This window comes from Carassius auratus, unplaced genomic scaffold (assembly GCF_003368295.1).
Source record: "Carassius auratus strain Wakin unplaced genomic scaffold, ASM336829v1 scaf_tig00017499, whole genome shotgun sequence".
Lineage (NCBI taxonomy): Eukaryota > Metazoa > Chordata > Actinopteri > Cypriniformes > Cyprinidae > Carassius > Carassius auratus.
The window spans coordinates 195,000-212,536 of NW_020524791.1; the positions used below are offsets into that span (position 1 = coordinate 195,000).

The 17,537-nt window shown below is 37.5% G+C and overlaps 1 protein-coding gene across 6 annotated transcripts in view; it reads left to right on the forward strand.

Annotated features, from left to right (window-relative positions):
• The window catches only part of LOC113075704 (NACHT, LRR and PYD domains-containing protein 3-like), a 40,223-nt gene extending 24,559 nt beyond the window's left edge, over window positions 1-15,664 (forward strand). For 4 of the 6 annotated variants that reach the window (XM_026248392.1, XM_026248394.1, XM_026248393.1 and 1 more), the window contains 3 exons: window positions 4,985-5,158; window positions 11,359-11,532; window positions 14,682-15,664. In XM_026248392.1, the coding sequence (XP_026104177.1) occupies window positions 4,985-5,158; window positions 11,359-11,532; window positions 14,682-14,859 (526 nt within the window). In that variant the 3' untranslated portion in view covers window positions 14,860-15,664. Of the gene's footprint in view, window positions 1-4,984; window positions 5,159-6,101; window positions 6,142-11,358; window positions 11,533-14,681 lie in introns of those variants that run through there. The other 2 variants (XM_026248390.1, XM_026248395.1) reach the window with 2 other exon arrangements.
• The last annotated feature ends 1,873 nt before the right edge of the window (window positions 15,665-17,537 follow it).

Below are 17,537 nucleotides of genomic sequence, written 5' to 3' on the forward strand. Positions count from 1 at the left end.
CTCCATGAATGGTATATATTAAAAGCATTATTTCATCTATCCTCGGCTCCGTGTTCCTTCCGGCAGCGTAAACCGTGACAGAAGACCCGACCAAAAAAAAAAAAAAAAAGAAAGTATAAAACTGCATGTTTTTCCATCCGTTTTGTTTTTGTTTTTTCACAGTCTTTTCTTTTTGTAATGTCGATGGATCCCCTCTATAGCCCCGAATTCCTTCTCCTCATGCTGGAGCAGGAAGGACGTTCTCTCAAGGACCATACCAGACAGTTTCTTCTGTTAGCTAATGCCACCAGCTACCCGGACGACGCGCTCTGCGCCTTCTACAACACCAGCCTGAACTCCAAGTGCAGAGCGTTGCCGTCCGAAGATGGTCCTCGGGGGGATTTCGCCGCATTCGTGGAGTGGACTCTGGCGAGAAATGGCTCATCTTTCACCATCTGCCCCATAGAGGACCTCGCCAGCCCCACTCCCGACCCAGAGACCAGCCAGCCACCATCACGCCGCACGGAGCCAGAGCCCACCGCAGCCGCAGAGCCCGAGCCATCCACTGACAGGGAACAGGATCTCGAGAGCGCGACTGACCAGGTGTGTGAGCCGGCAACACCGTGCATCGTGGGAGTCCTCGTGGAGATCGAGGGCGTGGAGGAAAGCCCTGCCCACACTCCTGCGACTGAGGGTGAGCCGTATACAGTATCTGAAAGTCATATGGAGCAAGTTCTGGATCTGATGGACTGGTCTATGGAGGTAATCCCTAATTTTCCTGTTTCCCCGCTGGTTCCACCCAGCTCTGAATCTTCTGTGTCGCCGCTGGTTCCGCCCAGCTCTGAATCTTCTGTGTCTCCGCTGGTTCCGCCCAGCTCTGAATCTTCTGTGTCTCCGCTGGTTCCGCCCAGCCATGAATCTTCTGTGTCTCCGCTGGTTCCGCCCAGCCATGATTTTTCTGTTTCACCGCTGGTTCCGCCCAGCCCTGAATCATCTTTGTCTCCGCTGGTTCCACCCAGCCCTAAATCTTCTGTGTCTCCTGTATTCCCTCCCAGCCTCCCTCTCCCACCTCCTCCCAAACCTGCTGGTCCCTCTGCTCCACTTCCGCTGGTTCCGTCCAGCCCTGATCCTCCTGTCCTTCCTCCCATCCTTCTCCTCTCTCCTCCTCCTAGACCAGCCAGTTCCTCGTCATCCCTGCTGGTGCCAGTCAGTCCCGCAGCTCACCCTCAGTCCGCGCCATTGGGGGGCGATGGTTTGCTGCTGGACTGCCAGTCTCCAGCTCCGCCTTGGCGCGTTAAGGCCCTGTCTCCGCCTCCAGCCTCCGAGCCCTGGACTCCTCCTCGGTCCTTCAACCCAGCGGCTCCGCCTTGGCTCTTAGCTCCCTCGTCTCCACCGTGGCCTGTCATCCCACCTGCTCCACCGGGCTCCCTCGTCCCTCTGGCTCCACCTTGGTCAGTCGTCGACCATCCGCCGCCTCGGGACTCCACTCCTCCGGTTCCACCTCGTCTTTCCATCCCTCCGGCTCTGTCAGGCTCCTCCTTCCCTCCGGTTCCACCTCCATCCTCGGTCGCTCCGGCTCCACAGCGGTCTGCCAGGACCCCGCCTCCGCCTTGGTCGCCTGAGCCTTCTGCTCCACCTAGGCCCTCCGGAACCTCGACGTCCCCCTGGCTCTGCGGCTGTGCTGCTCCATCTTGGGCTCCTCACCCACCGGTGCAGTCTCCGCCTGTCGGCCCCCTGGTGTCGTCGACCCCTCCTTCACCATGGCTCCTCCCGCCGACGACTCCACCTTGGATCTCCGTCCTGGCTGGTCTCTGGTGGACCATCTGGCTCCTCCTGCTCCTGTCTCCTCCCTGGCTCCTTCCTCCGTGGTCCCTGTCTGCTGGCCCCCTCCTGGGAGTCCATCCTCCACCGGAACCTCCTCCCAAGTTCCCACCCATGCCTCCCTCGGTTGTTTCTACGGTGCGAGGACGCACCTGCCGGGAGGGGGGAGTACTGTCACACCTGGACTCATTTAGTGTGTTTTTGCCCGTGACCCAGTTTGTGTCTTCGGTGTTTAGTTTGATTAGTTCCCAGGTGTGTCTATTATCTTCCTCGTGTGTTCCATGTCCCTGTTAATTTAGTTATTCCATCCACCTGTGTTTCCCCATTATCCTCTGTACATAAGCCTTTACCTTTCAGTTCTGTTTTGTCGGGTCTCCTCACTTGTGACTAACTCACTCACTTACGTGTGTCTATCGCTGTGCTCCATGAATGGTATATATTAAAAGCCTTATTTCATCTATCCTCGGCTCCGTGTTCCTTCCGGCAGCGTAAACCGTGACAGTTTATGGGCATTTTTACCTTTAAAACATTTTTTCTAAAAGTATATACCATTTTTTAAATCAAATTCTTTCGTTTGGGCTGTTAGCAAGCAAATGAAATCAGTATCAACTAAATTGATCTTAAATCTTCAGCTGCATCTGACGTGTCATTTAGATGTTTACATACTGTTTAAAACAGCTCTGAGGGACATGGAACACTTCAACCTGCTGTTACAAATGCGTAAATAGTGCTTTGATATATTAAACATAAAACACTGAAAACTGATGTTTGAAATTATTTAAAAAAAGAAAAAGTATCTTAAAGGGAGGGGGGGTGAAATGCTATTTCATGCATACTGAGTTTTTTACACTGTTAAAGAGTTGGATTCCCATGCTAAACATGGACAAAGTTTCAAAAATTAAGTTGTACGTTTGAAGGAGTATTTTTGTTCCCAAAATACTCCTTCCGGTTTGTCACAAGTTTCGAAAATTTTTTTTCGAGTATGGCTCTGTGTGACGTTAGATGGAGCGGAATTTCCTTATATGGGTCCTAAGGCACTTCTGCTGGAAGAGCGCGCGCTCCCGTGTAGCAGAGCACTGAGAGACTGAACACAGCCTTATCAGAGGGAGAGCGTCGCGAAAAGTCACAAAAGAAGTGTGTTTTTGGTTGCCAGGGCAAGACAACCCTGCACAGATTACCAAAAGAGAAACAGCATTAAGGGACCAGTGGATGGAGTTTATTTTTACAGAGCATCAACGGAGTTGTGCAAGTGCTTTTGTTTGTTCCCTGCATTTCGGATTGCACATCGTTTATTTCTTAAGGATAATGCAGTCCCAACAAAAAAGGGTCACGATCGTGTGTTGAAACTGCATGCGGTGAGTAAAACTGCTTCAAATATCTCTGTGTTGTTAACTTAGCTATCGGCGCATAAGCAAGTAAACAACATGCGATGTTGTCATCAAACTGTACTTTCCACATGTACAGCTTAAAAAAAAAAAAAAAAAAAGACGACATAAAGTGGAACTTAGTCATTTTCTAAAACCGCTAAGGAAATATACACAGTTTCAGTACATACCACATAGAGACACCTTTGCTGATGCTGCTCTTGTTAAATTTCAGCCTCTGGATCTGTGTCACAGCTTCCAAACGCTCTCAACGCAAAAGCCTACTGACGCTCGTGATTCTTTAGCTCCGCCCACACGTCATGCCTCTAGGCGCTCGTGTTTTTCCGGGAAAAATCGGTACAGACTATCTTTCTCTTATAAATATAATAAAAATAAAGACTTTTTGGAGTTATGAAGGATGCTGTACTACTCTATAGGTACTCAAGATTAACAGGATATTGAGTGAAAATGAGCATTTCACCCCCCCCCCCCCCCCTTTAAATGTGAAATTAAAACTGCCAGCAGGTGGCAGCAAGTCACTGTTAAAGGAGTCATTACAACTGAACCGAATCATTTAAATGATTGATTCATTCAGGAACGAAACACTGTCCTGTTACTCAGAGACACAAAACAGCGCTGTGGCTGTGTTTTAAATGATTTTTGTTGGAGAAAATATGGTGTCTAAAACATAAGTCTCTTAATATTAACTTTTTTTTATTGAACTGTTGTATAAAATCTGTCACATTTGTAATCATGCTGACAGAAAATAAAAAATACTTCACTCTTTGTGTGATATTAACTAAATAAAATTATATTATATATACATTTTCTGCCCCATATCTTGGATTATGTGATAATTCTAAATGTATTTAAATAGACTGATTCAGGCAGTGAACGCAGTCTAAATGCACATGCGCACTAGTATAACCTATAGACTTCATCACCTAATGTATGCGTGTACTCTGTAGGTGTGTTTTGTTCGCTTTTCGTGATATAATCAATATCAAATTGCACATTGTTAAAACAATTACGATATTATCACAAATCACACATATTTCACACCCCTATACTGTTTAGATGTTTAAATGCATTGTCTTCTTATCGATCCACCAGTTCACATTTAAAGCTCTGTGTGTTTGCAGGGTAAAAACATGGGGCGATTTTAGCATTTGTCTGAAATCTAAACAAAACAACAGTTTTATTGAAGATGCACATTCATTCTCTGTCAGCAGGTGACTCTTTTGGCAGAACTATAACTATATCCCCGCTAACAGCAGAACAAAAAGCAGCGCAGCTCCAGACTCTGAACGTGCAGTGCTCGTGAAATCATAGCCTTTTAAAGTTCAATCATCACGTTCAGCATATCGCAATTCTAGTCTTTACATCCCCAAATGTAAAACCTATTGAAATCACAGTTAAGACTTTCTTGTACAATTTGAGACTTTTTAAACACCTGTGGAAACCCTGTTTAAGGGTTTAAGGTAGGATTGTAGGATTCTAGCACAGTTCTTCAGTGCTGATGTTAACTGTCAGTCTTCAAAGAACCTTAAATCATTCTAGAATTGGTTTATACATTTGTAAATTGGCTTGGTGTGAAAAATAAGGTTTTATTTTTAAATGAAGCATTAACACATGTTAGACTGCACCCCATAAACACAATCAAGCCTGGAAAAAAACAGTCAACCACCCCTTTAATATAAAGTTGGCTTCAGACTGGAACTGTTAATCATGTTGTGGTTTCTTTCTGATTGTGAAGTTGCTGTTGGTCTGAGCTGTAGATCCTGAACTGAGAGACTGAAGAGTGTCATTGTTCTCTACAGGTTGAGTGATTGTGGAGTGACAGATGAAGATTGTGCTGCTCTGGCTTCAGCTCTGAGATCAAACCCCTCACATCTGAGTGAACTGGATCTGTCTGGAAATAAACTAGGAGCATCAGGAGTGAAGCTGCTCTCTGATGGACTGAAGGATCCTCGCTGTAAACTGGAGAAACTGAGGTAAGAATATATAAATCTGTCAGCATCCTCCTAAATTTTGCTCCTTTGTTGATTCTGAACAAAATGAAAACCAAAACTGTGTCATGAAGTTTCCTGTCAGTTCATTGGTAATGATGCTGTTTTAATCTTCATTAATTGTTTCCAAAGTTTTTGACACAATTTTAAAATACTTGGTTGAGTGGATGATCTAAAAACAGCTGCTTTATATCATTCGGATGTGTGTTGATGATTTGGGGTATTTACAAAATAATTAAACAGTTCTAGCATTTTCTCTGATATTGAAACAAACCCCTCAAAACACATGTAGAAGCAGGTCTGAACTGAGAGATTGTGCTGTGTTTGTCTGAGCAGTCATTGAGTAACTGTCAGTGTAGTAGACTTCTCCATTACATTAAATAAATACATCTGACCAAAGTTTTGTTGGCAAAATAATGTATTGGTTAATTTAAGGTAGGATTGTAGCACACGAGATTGTAGCAGAATCTTAATTCCTTCTAAAACATGCTTTATACATCTGTAAATTGTCTTGGTGCCAGCAGAAGTGCATACTGACATTGCTAGACAACTTTTCTTGTGTACATCACATTTTTTATAATTTGAGTGAACAGTGCAACTTAAAGGAAACATTAACTGCAAAGATGTGGAAATAACCTCTATTTAAGAATATTGAAGGCAATATGGATTCATGAACATTCACTACACTTCACTATTTCCGAAGTTTACAGTCAAATCAAGTCACCTTTATATATATATATATATATAGCACTTTAAACAAAATACATTGCGCCAAAGCAACTGAACAACATTCATTAGGAAAACAGTGTGTCAATAATGCAAAATGATAGTTAAAGGCAGTTCATCATTGAATTCAGTGATGTCATCTCTGTTCAGTTAAATGGTGTCTGTGCATTTATTTGCAATCAAGTCAACGATATCACTGTAGATGAAGTGACCCCAACTAAGCAAGCCAGAGGCAACAGCGGCAAGGAACCGAAACTTCATCAGTGACAGAATGGAGAAAAAAACCTTGGGAGAAACCAGGCTCAGTTGGGGGGCCAGTTCTCCTCTGACCAGAAGAAACCAGTAGTTCAATTCCAGGCTGCAGCAAAGTCAGATTTTGCAGAAGAATCATCTGTTTCCTGTGGTCTCTAGCCCTATTTACACAGGAATAGTATTATCCGGGGACATTAAGTGATTCTGAAATTACCCCCCACATCTGAATTTGGTGTGGTGCATTCACACAGGATAAGAAAAGCCTTTGATTTTACTAAAATTTACTGACTTATCCCGGATACACGGATGTCAAGGCTTTGATTCCCATTCTATGATCTGGTTGGATGAATTTAAAAATAAATTAAATAAATTAATATAGTTCCGTACCCTCTGTCATTTATATTTCACCAGGTTCAAATGTATAGTTGTGTGGTGTAATATAGTGCTTTATATAATTTTATTTTATATAATATTTTATATAATATTATATTTTTGTATTTAATATACAACAATTATGTTACTTAAGGATGTAATCTTTAAAATTTTGTTAAGATATTGATGAAATATTATTGAATGTTCATTCTCCATTGTTTGTTGGGTGAACAGGAAAATAAAATGTAAATAATGTAAATAAATTTATTACATGTAAATAAAGACTAATTTTGAAATTTTTAGGGGTAATAAGAGCTGCATACTTCTTACTGTAGTCCTTGTCTTGAGTTGTAACTGAGTCCTCTTTTAATTAAACATTAATGAAACATTCTCACTTAATTAAATATCCTCAATAGAAAGTTCATAATTTAATTTTGACTATGATTCACCAAACTACTACTAAATATCCTTTCAGAGAATAGTACAATAGTAAGACTATAAATGCAGATACAGTCAGCAAGTCACAACAGTGCTGTGCAGGAGAAAGTATTACTAACAGTGGTGGACAAAGTACACAAATCAAGTACTTGAGTAAAAGTACAGATACGTATAGTAAAATATTACTCCAGTAAAAGTAAAAGTACTCCTTTTTCAATTTTACTCAAGTGAAAGTACAAAAGTACTAAATTTTTTATGTACTTAAGTAAAAAAGTACTGAAAGATGTTTGCAATTTTATATAGGCTACTTAATTTAATTTTATATTAGCACATATTTTTTTAATAATCCTACTCCTCAAAATACCTGGGATTTTTTCCAAAATAACCACTATATGGAGTCAAGATATATTTTTTTTGTTGATATCGACTACATTGACGAGAGTAATGTTCACTGTGAAGCTTACGCTGTGATGTACCTGAAAGAAAGCAGAGTTGACCATCTGATTTTCACCAGTAAGAGAAAAGTATTTTAAAGTTTGTTGTTTTACAGAATATCACAGTTATATATGGCACAATAATAAGGCCTGAAGTTAGGAAGAACATTTTAAGTAAAATATAATTATATTTTCATTATGATTTTTTCCTTCTCAAACCTTGTCTGTGGTGTAAAAACACCCCTGGCCAAATGAGGTGCATCTCTTCCCACTTTGATAATTACTGTAGTTACCATGTTCTGAACACATCCTTTCTTTTCTCCCCAGATGTAATCTATACATATATAGGTGGTTGAATAAAAATATTTGGACATTATTTATAAAAATTACCTCAAGTTAGCACCAGCAAGCTAGTTAGCTAGACAGTTAGCATCAGGTAACAATATTTACTTATTTTCAGTACGGTTATGAATAAACATTCATGTCTGTCTACACGTCTAGTTAATCCAAACAATATAACATTACTGTTGATAAACAATATAAAAACAGACGTCACATAGGACATGGTAGCATTTTAATAAAACTGTTACTATTATGGCAGTGGGGAATTTGAACATGCATGAGTTATTTGATTTAATCTGTGTTAGTTTAATGTTTTTTTATTATTATTTTTTTACTTAAAACACAGAGACGCTGATTGATGTGTCTGCATTGTCTGCACTCAAGCATTTCAGTTGGCTTAAATAGATCACTCTTTTCAGCGGATTTAGTTCCCCAATAACTGACAATTTTGACCTAAATATGATTTTCAGTTACAATAATAATCCTAAATTTCGACATTAATAACTTACTTTTAGCAACATCAGACACACGCACACTCACAAGATCTCCCGGTTCTTACTTCTGGAGACTCGCACTAAACGGTTCATTTGAATCAGTGAGTGGTCGACTCCAGAACATCTGCAATTGCATAATTCTAATTCTTAAACAAATCATTTGGTGCGATTTACGATCAGATTTAAAAGTTTATTTTGAAAAGATTCAGTTCGTTCATGATGAATCAGACACCGCTTCTGGGTGTCGGAGCACGTGATATATTATAGGGAGTAACAATATGTACCCCGAAGTTAAAAGTATGATCTTATGCTTTGGAATGTAGTGAAGTAAAAGTAAAATTTACTCAAAATAAAACTACTCCAGTAAAGTACAGATACTAGAAAAATTTACTTAAGTCTACTTAATTAGTCTACTTACGAGTGAGCAGGGAAGAAAGTGAATTGATGAGATATCATTCATAGTCTGTGTGTGTTTTGGCTCAACATAATAAAGTTTGAATGCATTTAAATATGAAGTGTAAACAGGAGCACAATTTCAGATGATTGCATCTAAGACACAATCACAATTGAGTGCATCTGCCTAACAATAACTGAGATTATCATATTTCACCTAAATCCTGGTTTATACTCACTTATTATGATTTACAAAGATACAATTCTTCTTGTGCATATGTTGTTTTCCCAGTAAAATGATAAACTGTACTATATATTATACTTCTATAGTTTGTTGTTTATTTATTTTTTTGTCTTTAACATAAAAAATGCATGAAAAGCCCTATTTGGATGGGACTAGTTTTATAAACTATGTTTGAGTTTTGATTCTTCCTGACGTCTGCGATTTTCATATACCAATTCGGACAGGACTACATCTCTGTGTTTATTACAGAGGTGGGAGGGTCTGTTGTGCATCTGGGCATCACAGAGATCAAGCACTCTGTATGTGTGCGTTGTGTCACGATCATTAGCTGGAGTGCCCATGAACTTTAGTAGAGGGCACTCCACTCAGGACCATTCTACCCATCAACCACCAGATGTCACCAAATCATCACGTGGACACTAGCACCTCTCATACTGTTGCACCACACTCAAACTATATTTTTGAACTTCAGTAGAGGGCACTCCACTCAGGACCACTCCATATCATCACTTGGACACTAGAAACTAAATTCCCCATGAGTCACTGCATCACATTCACCTTGCAATTTTCCTATTGTTTGTTCATCCCGTGTATATCTTGGATTGTTTAATCCGACTCTGATTCTCTGCTGCCTGTCCTGATCTCTGCTTGTTACCCTTAATGATTCTGGATATCCCTAACATACCTGACGCCGTTCCTGATTTCTGCCTGTATGACCATTCTCTTAATAAAATTCTGCACCTGGATCCGAATGCCTCTGACTCCTCGCTACACATTGCATTCATTCAGAATGATTGCCATTAGTATTATTACACAACAAATGCTAAATGGCTAGTATTGTCAGGGATCTGCAAGAAAAGGGACCCAAATGCAGAATGAGCAGACAAGGGTATTTTATTAACAAAACATAGACTGGAACAGCTGGGGGAATTTGCAGTGAAACAGTTCAAACAGATGGGCAGGGCAGACAACACAGGCAGGAGGGATGACCACTGAGACAGTCCAAGATGACCACGGGCCCAAGCACAGAGTAGGCAGCTCCAGAGGAAGGGCCAGGTAGACACAGGAAACCCGTAGCTTCAAGTTAAACTCAAATGTCACCAGTCTAGTTGCCAGGTAGAGACTCACAAGACCAGAGACTTGACACGTCAGAGAGGTGAGCTGCTTCCAGGCAGTGGGGTTCAGTGGCCAGGAAATCTGAATGGGGGCAAGACGGGACAATACACAAAAACAAGACTAGACTCAAAATGACACAGAAAATTGAAAACAAAGAGTGAACAAAAGGCAAAATAAACAAAACTATCCAAAGAAATAAATCGAGTTTAAAAACAAAAAGCCAAGATCCAAAAAGGAACTGCACTCTCAAACTGAGTAAATGAAATCCTAAATCAAAAGATAAAAACAAAAACTAGATTAGGATATGCACAATAAAAAAAACAAGAACTAGATAGAGCTAAAAGCCAAAAAGGAACCAAGGATATTGATTGACTAGACAAGAGATCAAAAACAACTTGAGCAAGATCAAAAGGATAAATTCTGGCCCAAGAAACAGGTAAACACCAAAAACTAACCAGCAGAGACACAAGGAAAGAGAACCCGATATATAGAACAGTACACATGAGGATCAGGTGAAAACAATCAAGCAGACAAGGGCTAAACAAGGGGGCGTGACCAGGGGTAACAAGGAGGTGGGACAAGAGGAGCACGTGGCAGACACAAACAAAGACAGAACCATGTGCTTAGAGACAAAACAAACAAAGAAACATGGAACAGCGACTACATGGACAGGACTGTCAGGGCAGGATCCTGACAAGTATAGCAAAACCTATACCTATATGTTAATGTGTGGTTCCTTTTTTGAAGTAGTAGGCTAAACCCATGTTTAATTTTCATAAAGGAACATGTGTAATTAAAACATTATGTAACTGAGTGCATAAATTAATGTGAGTAATCACACCTGATGCTGATATTACAATAGCCAGTATTAACAGTTTACGGGAACTTGCTCTTGGTTTTATAATTTTTATAATTTTTTATTATTATTTATTTGCCGGTAAGCAAATATCAATTGTATATTAAGGGCATCTACGGTAATACACGTTGGCCAAAACACACGAGGAAATGCGTTGTGAAATAAAATATCGCCGGCAATCACAGACATTCGCATTCAGACAGGATTAGTTTTCTCAGAGGATCACTGAGTTTGCTGAAAAACAGTAGGTAATTTGCTCTGAAATTAAAACAGAGGTTGTGTGAGAAAAATACAGACGTTGCAGATACGGACGGGATTAAAATCACCAAGTACATCTGTGTAACATAGATTTCTCGACCCCCTGTAAAATTAGTCCCGTCCGAATAAGGTTAAAGTTGCCAAGGCTTTAGACTGGAACTGTTAATCATGTTGTGGTTTCTTTCTGATTGTGAAGTTGCTGTTGATCTGAGCTGTAGATTCTGAACTGAGAGACTGAAGAGTGTCATTGTTCTCCACAGGTTTAGTTATTGTGGAGTCACAGATGAAGGTTGTGCTTCTATGGCTTCAGCTCTGAGATCAAACCCCTCACACCTGAGAGAACTGAATCTGTCTGGAAATAAACTAGGAGACTCAGGAGTGAAGCTGCTCTCTGATGGACTGAAGAATCCTCACTGCAAACTGGAGAAACTCTGGTAAGATTATATAAATGCAGGATTTTTAAGCTAACATGTAAGACTTTTTAAGACCTTTTTTAAGACCTGCAAAAATAAAATGAATACCATATGAGCTGGGTAGAGCAATGTCTATATTACCATATTAAACTGTAAAATTACAATAAAAAGCATAATTTACAATTTAGATACAAGGTGTCACAAAACGATTTATAAAATGATAAACTTTACATTTTGGCCTTTACACCACTTTAAAGGAAATGGATGATTCAAAAGTATCAATTATAATATTCATTTAAGAATTATTATCAATAAATTATTATATCAGTTAACATAAATTAGAAGTGTGCGATATTAACAGAAAATATCTCATACAATTTCTGGGATTTTATTGGTATAGATAATTAGACAATATTTCGATGAGTGTGTTATTGTGCTCACTTCTTAGAAACTGTCGAGGACAGCTGACTCCTGCATTTTTTTATATATATTCTTCATATTCTGTGTGGTCAGTTCATAGCAGTGAAATTAATTAATCATTTCCAACAAGGTTTATGTGTATTTTTACCTTTAAGACATTTTTTCTAAAAGTATGTACCATTTTTTGAGTCAAATTCATTCATTTGGGCTGTAAGCAAACAACTGAAATCAGTATCAACTAAATTGATCTTAAATCTTCAGCTGCATCTGAAGTGTCATTTAGATGTTTACATACTGTTTAAAACAGCTCTGAGGGACATGGAACACTTCAACCTGCTGTTACAAATGCGTAAATAGTGCTTTGATATATTAAACATAAAACACTGAAAACTGATGTTTGAAATTATTTAAAAAAAGAAAAAGTATCTTAAATGTGAAATTAAAACTGCCAGCAGGTGGCAGCAAGTCACTGTTAAAGGAGTCATTACAACTGAACCGAATCATTTAAATGATTCATTCATTCAGGAACGAAACACTGTCCTGTTACTCAGAGACACAAAACAGAGCTGTGGCTGTGTTTGAAATGATTTTTGTTGGAGAAATAGAGCAAAAAGAGAAAATATGGTGTCTAAACCGTAAGTCTCTTAATACTGACTTCTTTTTTTATTGAACTGTTGTATAACTTTTTGTGTACTTCACTTTTTGTGTGATATTAATTAAATAAAATTATATTATATACACATTTTCTGCCCCATGTCTTGGATTATGTGATAATTCTAAATGTATTTAAATAGACTGATTCAGGCAGTGAACGCAGTCTAAATGTGCACGCGCACTAGTATAACCTATAGACTTTATCACCTAATGTATGCGTGCACTCTGTAGGTGTGTTTTGTTCATTTCGTGATGTAATCAATATCATATCAAACATCGTAAAAACAATTACGATATTATCACAAACAATACATATTTCACATCCCTATAGTGTTTAATGTTTAAATGCATTCTCTTCTTATCGATCCACCAGTTCACATTTAAAGCTCTGTGTGTTTGCAGGGTAAAAACATGGGGCGATTTTAGGATTTGTCTGAAATCTAAACAAAACAACAGTTTTATTGAAGATGCACATTCATTCTCTGTCAGCAGGTGACTCTTTTGGCAGAACTATAACTATATCCCCGCTAACAGCAGAACAAAAAGCAGCGCAGCTCCAGACTCTAGTCTTTACATCCCCAAATGTAAAACCTCTTGAAATCACAGTTAAGACTTTCTTGTACAATTTGAGACTTTTTAAACACCTGTGGAAACCCTGTTTAAGGGTTTAAGGTAGGATTGTGGGATTCTAGCACAGTCCTTCAGTGCTGATGTTAACTGTCAGTCTTCAAAGAACCGTAAATCATTCTAGAATTGGTTTATACATCTGAAAACTGGCTTGGTGTGAAATTGTTTTTTGTTTGTTTTTTTATTTTTATGAAGCATTAACACATGTTAGACTGCACCCCATAAATACAATCAAGCCAAGAAAAAATAGTCAACCACCCCTTTAATATAAAGTTACCAAGGCTTCAGAATGGATCTGTAAATCATGTTGTGGTGACTTTTTGATTGTGAAGTTGCTGCTGATCTGAGCAAAACTTATACAATATACAATATACATATACAATATTAACATATCACATATAAATAATTCATGAACCTATAGACATGTTTTGTAAATATTTTTTATATTATCTAATCACTTTTAAATGAATTAACAAAACATACACAAATTGTTAGCACATCACTTATTAATTGCTTATGAAAGTTTTGAAAATTATTACTTCATCATTAATCACTTATAAATGACTTACAACTGAATGTTATAAAGTCTTACCCTTTATCATATTTACATTTTAAATCTTAATCAGAAATTGTGATGATTGCCAAAGTGATAACCACAGCAATGGATGGGACAAATAATAATAATAATAATCCAAATAATAATAATAATAATAATAATAATAATGATAGTACAATCTGATGTCAATAGATCTTGTAGTGTAAATGTGATTAATAGACTTATCATTTGTTCTATATGAGGTTTCATTTGATCTTTTTAAAACAACGTTACTAAAGTGAAAAATATTTGAAGGCTACATACTGCTTTAAAGTATGAATTTATTATTATTAGCTTAATTATAATGATTTAAATATACTTAATACTTTTTAATGTTCAAATATGGTATTGGTCAACATCTGAAATATTGGAACTGAGTATTATGAGAGAGTCACATTGTAATTTCAAAATTGTGAATTTGAACCTTTAATAGTTACACCCTTAATATTTTTTTTCTCATTATGAAATTTACATAAAAATACATTTGAATTCTTTTTTTTTTTCAAACATCATATGAAGACAGGAGAATGCTCATTAATATTCACAATAAAAGTGATTTGCCCGTCTGTGGCCTTATACTTAAACAATGAGCAGAAATGATAGTCTCACACTCAGCTGTAGGAAATATGTTTCCTTGTTTCAGTGTGTTTTTCACATCATAAAGATGTGTTGAATATTTTAGGGTTTTCGTGTAAAGAAAAAACAAACATACTTTTTTATTGTATTAAAATGAACTCTGTCAATCAGAAGTGGGTCTGATCCTGAGACTGGATCTGTAAATCATGTTGTGGTTTCTTTCTGATTGTGAAGTTTCTGCTGATCTGATCTGTAGATCCTGAACTGAGAGACTGAAGAGTGTCATTGTTCTCTACAGGTTGAGTGATTGTGGAGTCACAGATGAAGGTTGTGCTGCTTTGGCTTCAGCTCTGAGATCAAACCCCTCACACCTGAGATATCTGAATCTGTTTGGGAATAAACTAGGAGTGTCAGGAGTGAAGCTGCTCTCTGATCTGAAGGATGATCCACATTATAATCTGAAGATGCTTGTGTGAGTGATTAAAAATGTTAGAAAAAAATGTTATTTATTTCATGTTTAGTACAGTACAAATTAATTTATGTATTCATTCACTTAAAAGCACCCTGCAATTGTACATTTAGGATATTAAACTGAATTGGAAGTTAATTCTTCAAGACCTTTCAGGATAAGAGATTGACTAAATATGAGCTCCTAAAACTTACTGCAGATTCTGGAAGATCAATTCTTCAAACAGTGGTATAAAAGGATGTGATGCTGGTCCTTCAAGAGTCACTCTCAACTTATCTGTCCATAAAACCTATAAAACATAGTCTTCATGTATTTCACAACACTTCAGCATGTGATTCTTATTAACTGAGGGTCATATTTTAGGATTTTTGACCCAAGCAAAAGTCTCAGAGAACCTGACAGCTTGTGATTCTGGAGACTCGAAGGCTGCAGTTCTGGAAAACGCTGGTGCTGGAGACTAAATGTTTCCTGATTGTTTTACATCTAACTCTTCACATTTATTCTTAATTCTTTTGCAGTTAACGTGTCTTCTACTCCACCTGTTTTTTCTGACCCAGCGTGCATCTCATTGTCCAATGGTCATGCCTTAACTTTGCAATTTCTGTATTGCATTAGTTTTTTATATTTCTCATGGGGATTTAATCATTTTTTTAAAAAGTGAAATCACTTTTTTGGCTCATTTTATCAGTAAAAGAAAACCTGCCTAACAATTCTGCACAACTGAATATAAAGAGTTCACTTCCAGCCTTCATGGACAATTATATATCATTATAAATGATTAAATACAAAGTGAATAGTAGCTATTAAGATTGGTGTGGTTTGGAATTGGTAAAATATATAATTATAAAAAATATATATGATTATAAAAAAATATAATCAGAATATCAACGTGCCTAATAATTATGCACACACTGTATAGTCAATGTTTTAATATCAGGAATTATGCAAATAAATATTTTGAAAGAATGTCAGTTTTAATGGAAAGATGGTAACTATTCATAATAACTTTAATTGTCATAAATAAAACAGAAAAAGAACGAGAACAAAATTATGGTTTGGAGGCAGAATCTGAATCTGATTGGTTAAATAAAGCTTTAAAAATCATCCGTCACAAGGATAGTTGATAAATCTGACTAATAATGCAAATAGTTTGTTTTAGTTGTTGTAAAGTGGATAATGCAGTAATGGGTCCCACTTTATATTAGGTGGTCTTGTACTTGTTGTGTTCATATTGTATTGTAAAACACTTTTGCTGCTACTGAGGTGGGATGGGGTACGGTTAGGGAGATGGTTGGAGGTATGGGTAAGTTTAGGGGTGGGTTAAGGTGTAAAGTATGGGTCAACAGTTTAATTATAAATGTAATTACAGAAATTAAATACAGATGTAATTACATGTAGTTTTTTAAATATAAGTACAATGTAAAAACATGTATGAACACAATAAGTACATTGTACTAAATTATTAATTAAAATGTAAGTACATAGTAGTTAAGGCCACTTAATATAAAGTGGGTCCCTCATGATTAGAAATCAGATCAGGAAAACATTTGTTTTTCCTCTAAAGTGACTTTTGTACTGGTGGCACATTTTACATAATAATATTGCCAGTTTTTTGTGACTGTGTATTTTCTGTTCAGATTTTAACTCGATGTAAAAAAATTAAATTATTTTGTACAGTTTTTTTTGTACAATTTTAAAGGGAACATTCTTTACTTGCTTTTAAAGTAGGGTAATATCATATGGTCTAAAAAAAATCCCAGAAAAAAAAAAGAAAAAAAAAAATGATTTATGATTTAAACCGATTTTTAAATCAATATTCAAATGACGAAGAAATTTTACAAAACAAGTTTTAATATAGATCTTTATCATTCATTTAGCAGTCAAATTTCTAACTGCAACAAGATGATTAATTTAATACTAGCCCATCATGCATTTAACCATCCACTCAGTTTAAGAGCTGTTCAGATTAAAACTGGCAGCTCAGCAGTGAGTCAGTGTCATGGATGGAGGACCTGTTAATATTTTTTCTAGTTTATATTTCCATCTCGTTATGTCGCTGGTTTAGAATTTTTTCTTTTTTTTCTTTTTTTTAATAGAATTTATTTGTAAATAGAGCAGTCACTGTCTGTGTCTACACCAGACGCCAGAGTTGTCATCTGTGTCCCACAGCGAAAAGTGTGTCTGAACTTGATGACATCACACTATAGTGTCAAATCATCTGAACGCAGTGTCAGAACAGTTCATCATAAACAGAACGAGCATCAGTTCACTGATGGGGATCGTGTCCAGTGTATCCATCACTGTGTTCTGTTGTATTTTGTTTCTATCGTTCCACTCCAGACCAGTGTAGACCTGGCATGCATTTTTTATTGTTTTTTTTTTTTTTACAGCCCTGCTTGTTTTAACGTTTTTATTAAATATCTGTATTGACTGCATGGTCATATTATCAAATTATTTGCTGCCATGCGACCTACAAAAGTAAAGCCTGGCGAGTCAATAAATGAGCATTGCTGTAGGTTGATTTTTGGCGGATGTTCGTTTTGTCAGCTGAAACATCTCTCTCACTCGCAGCAGAGTCTGTGAGAAGCAACGACTTCCCCTCCGCACGAACTGAAACCAGAAACACGCTCCGCCTTCACCCAGTGTATAAAGTATTTCAGTATGTTTGAAATGTTATGTTCATAA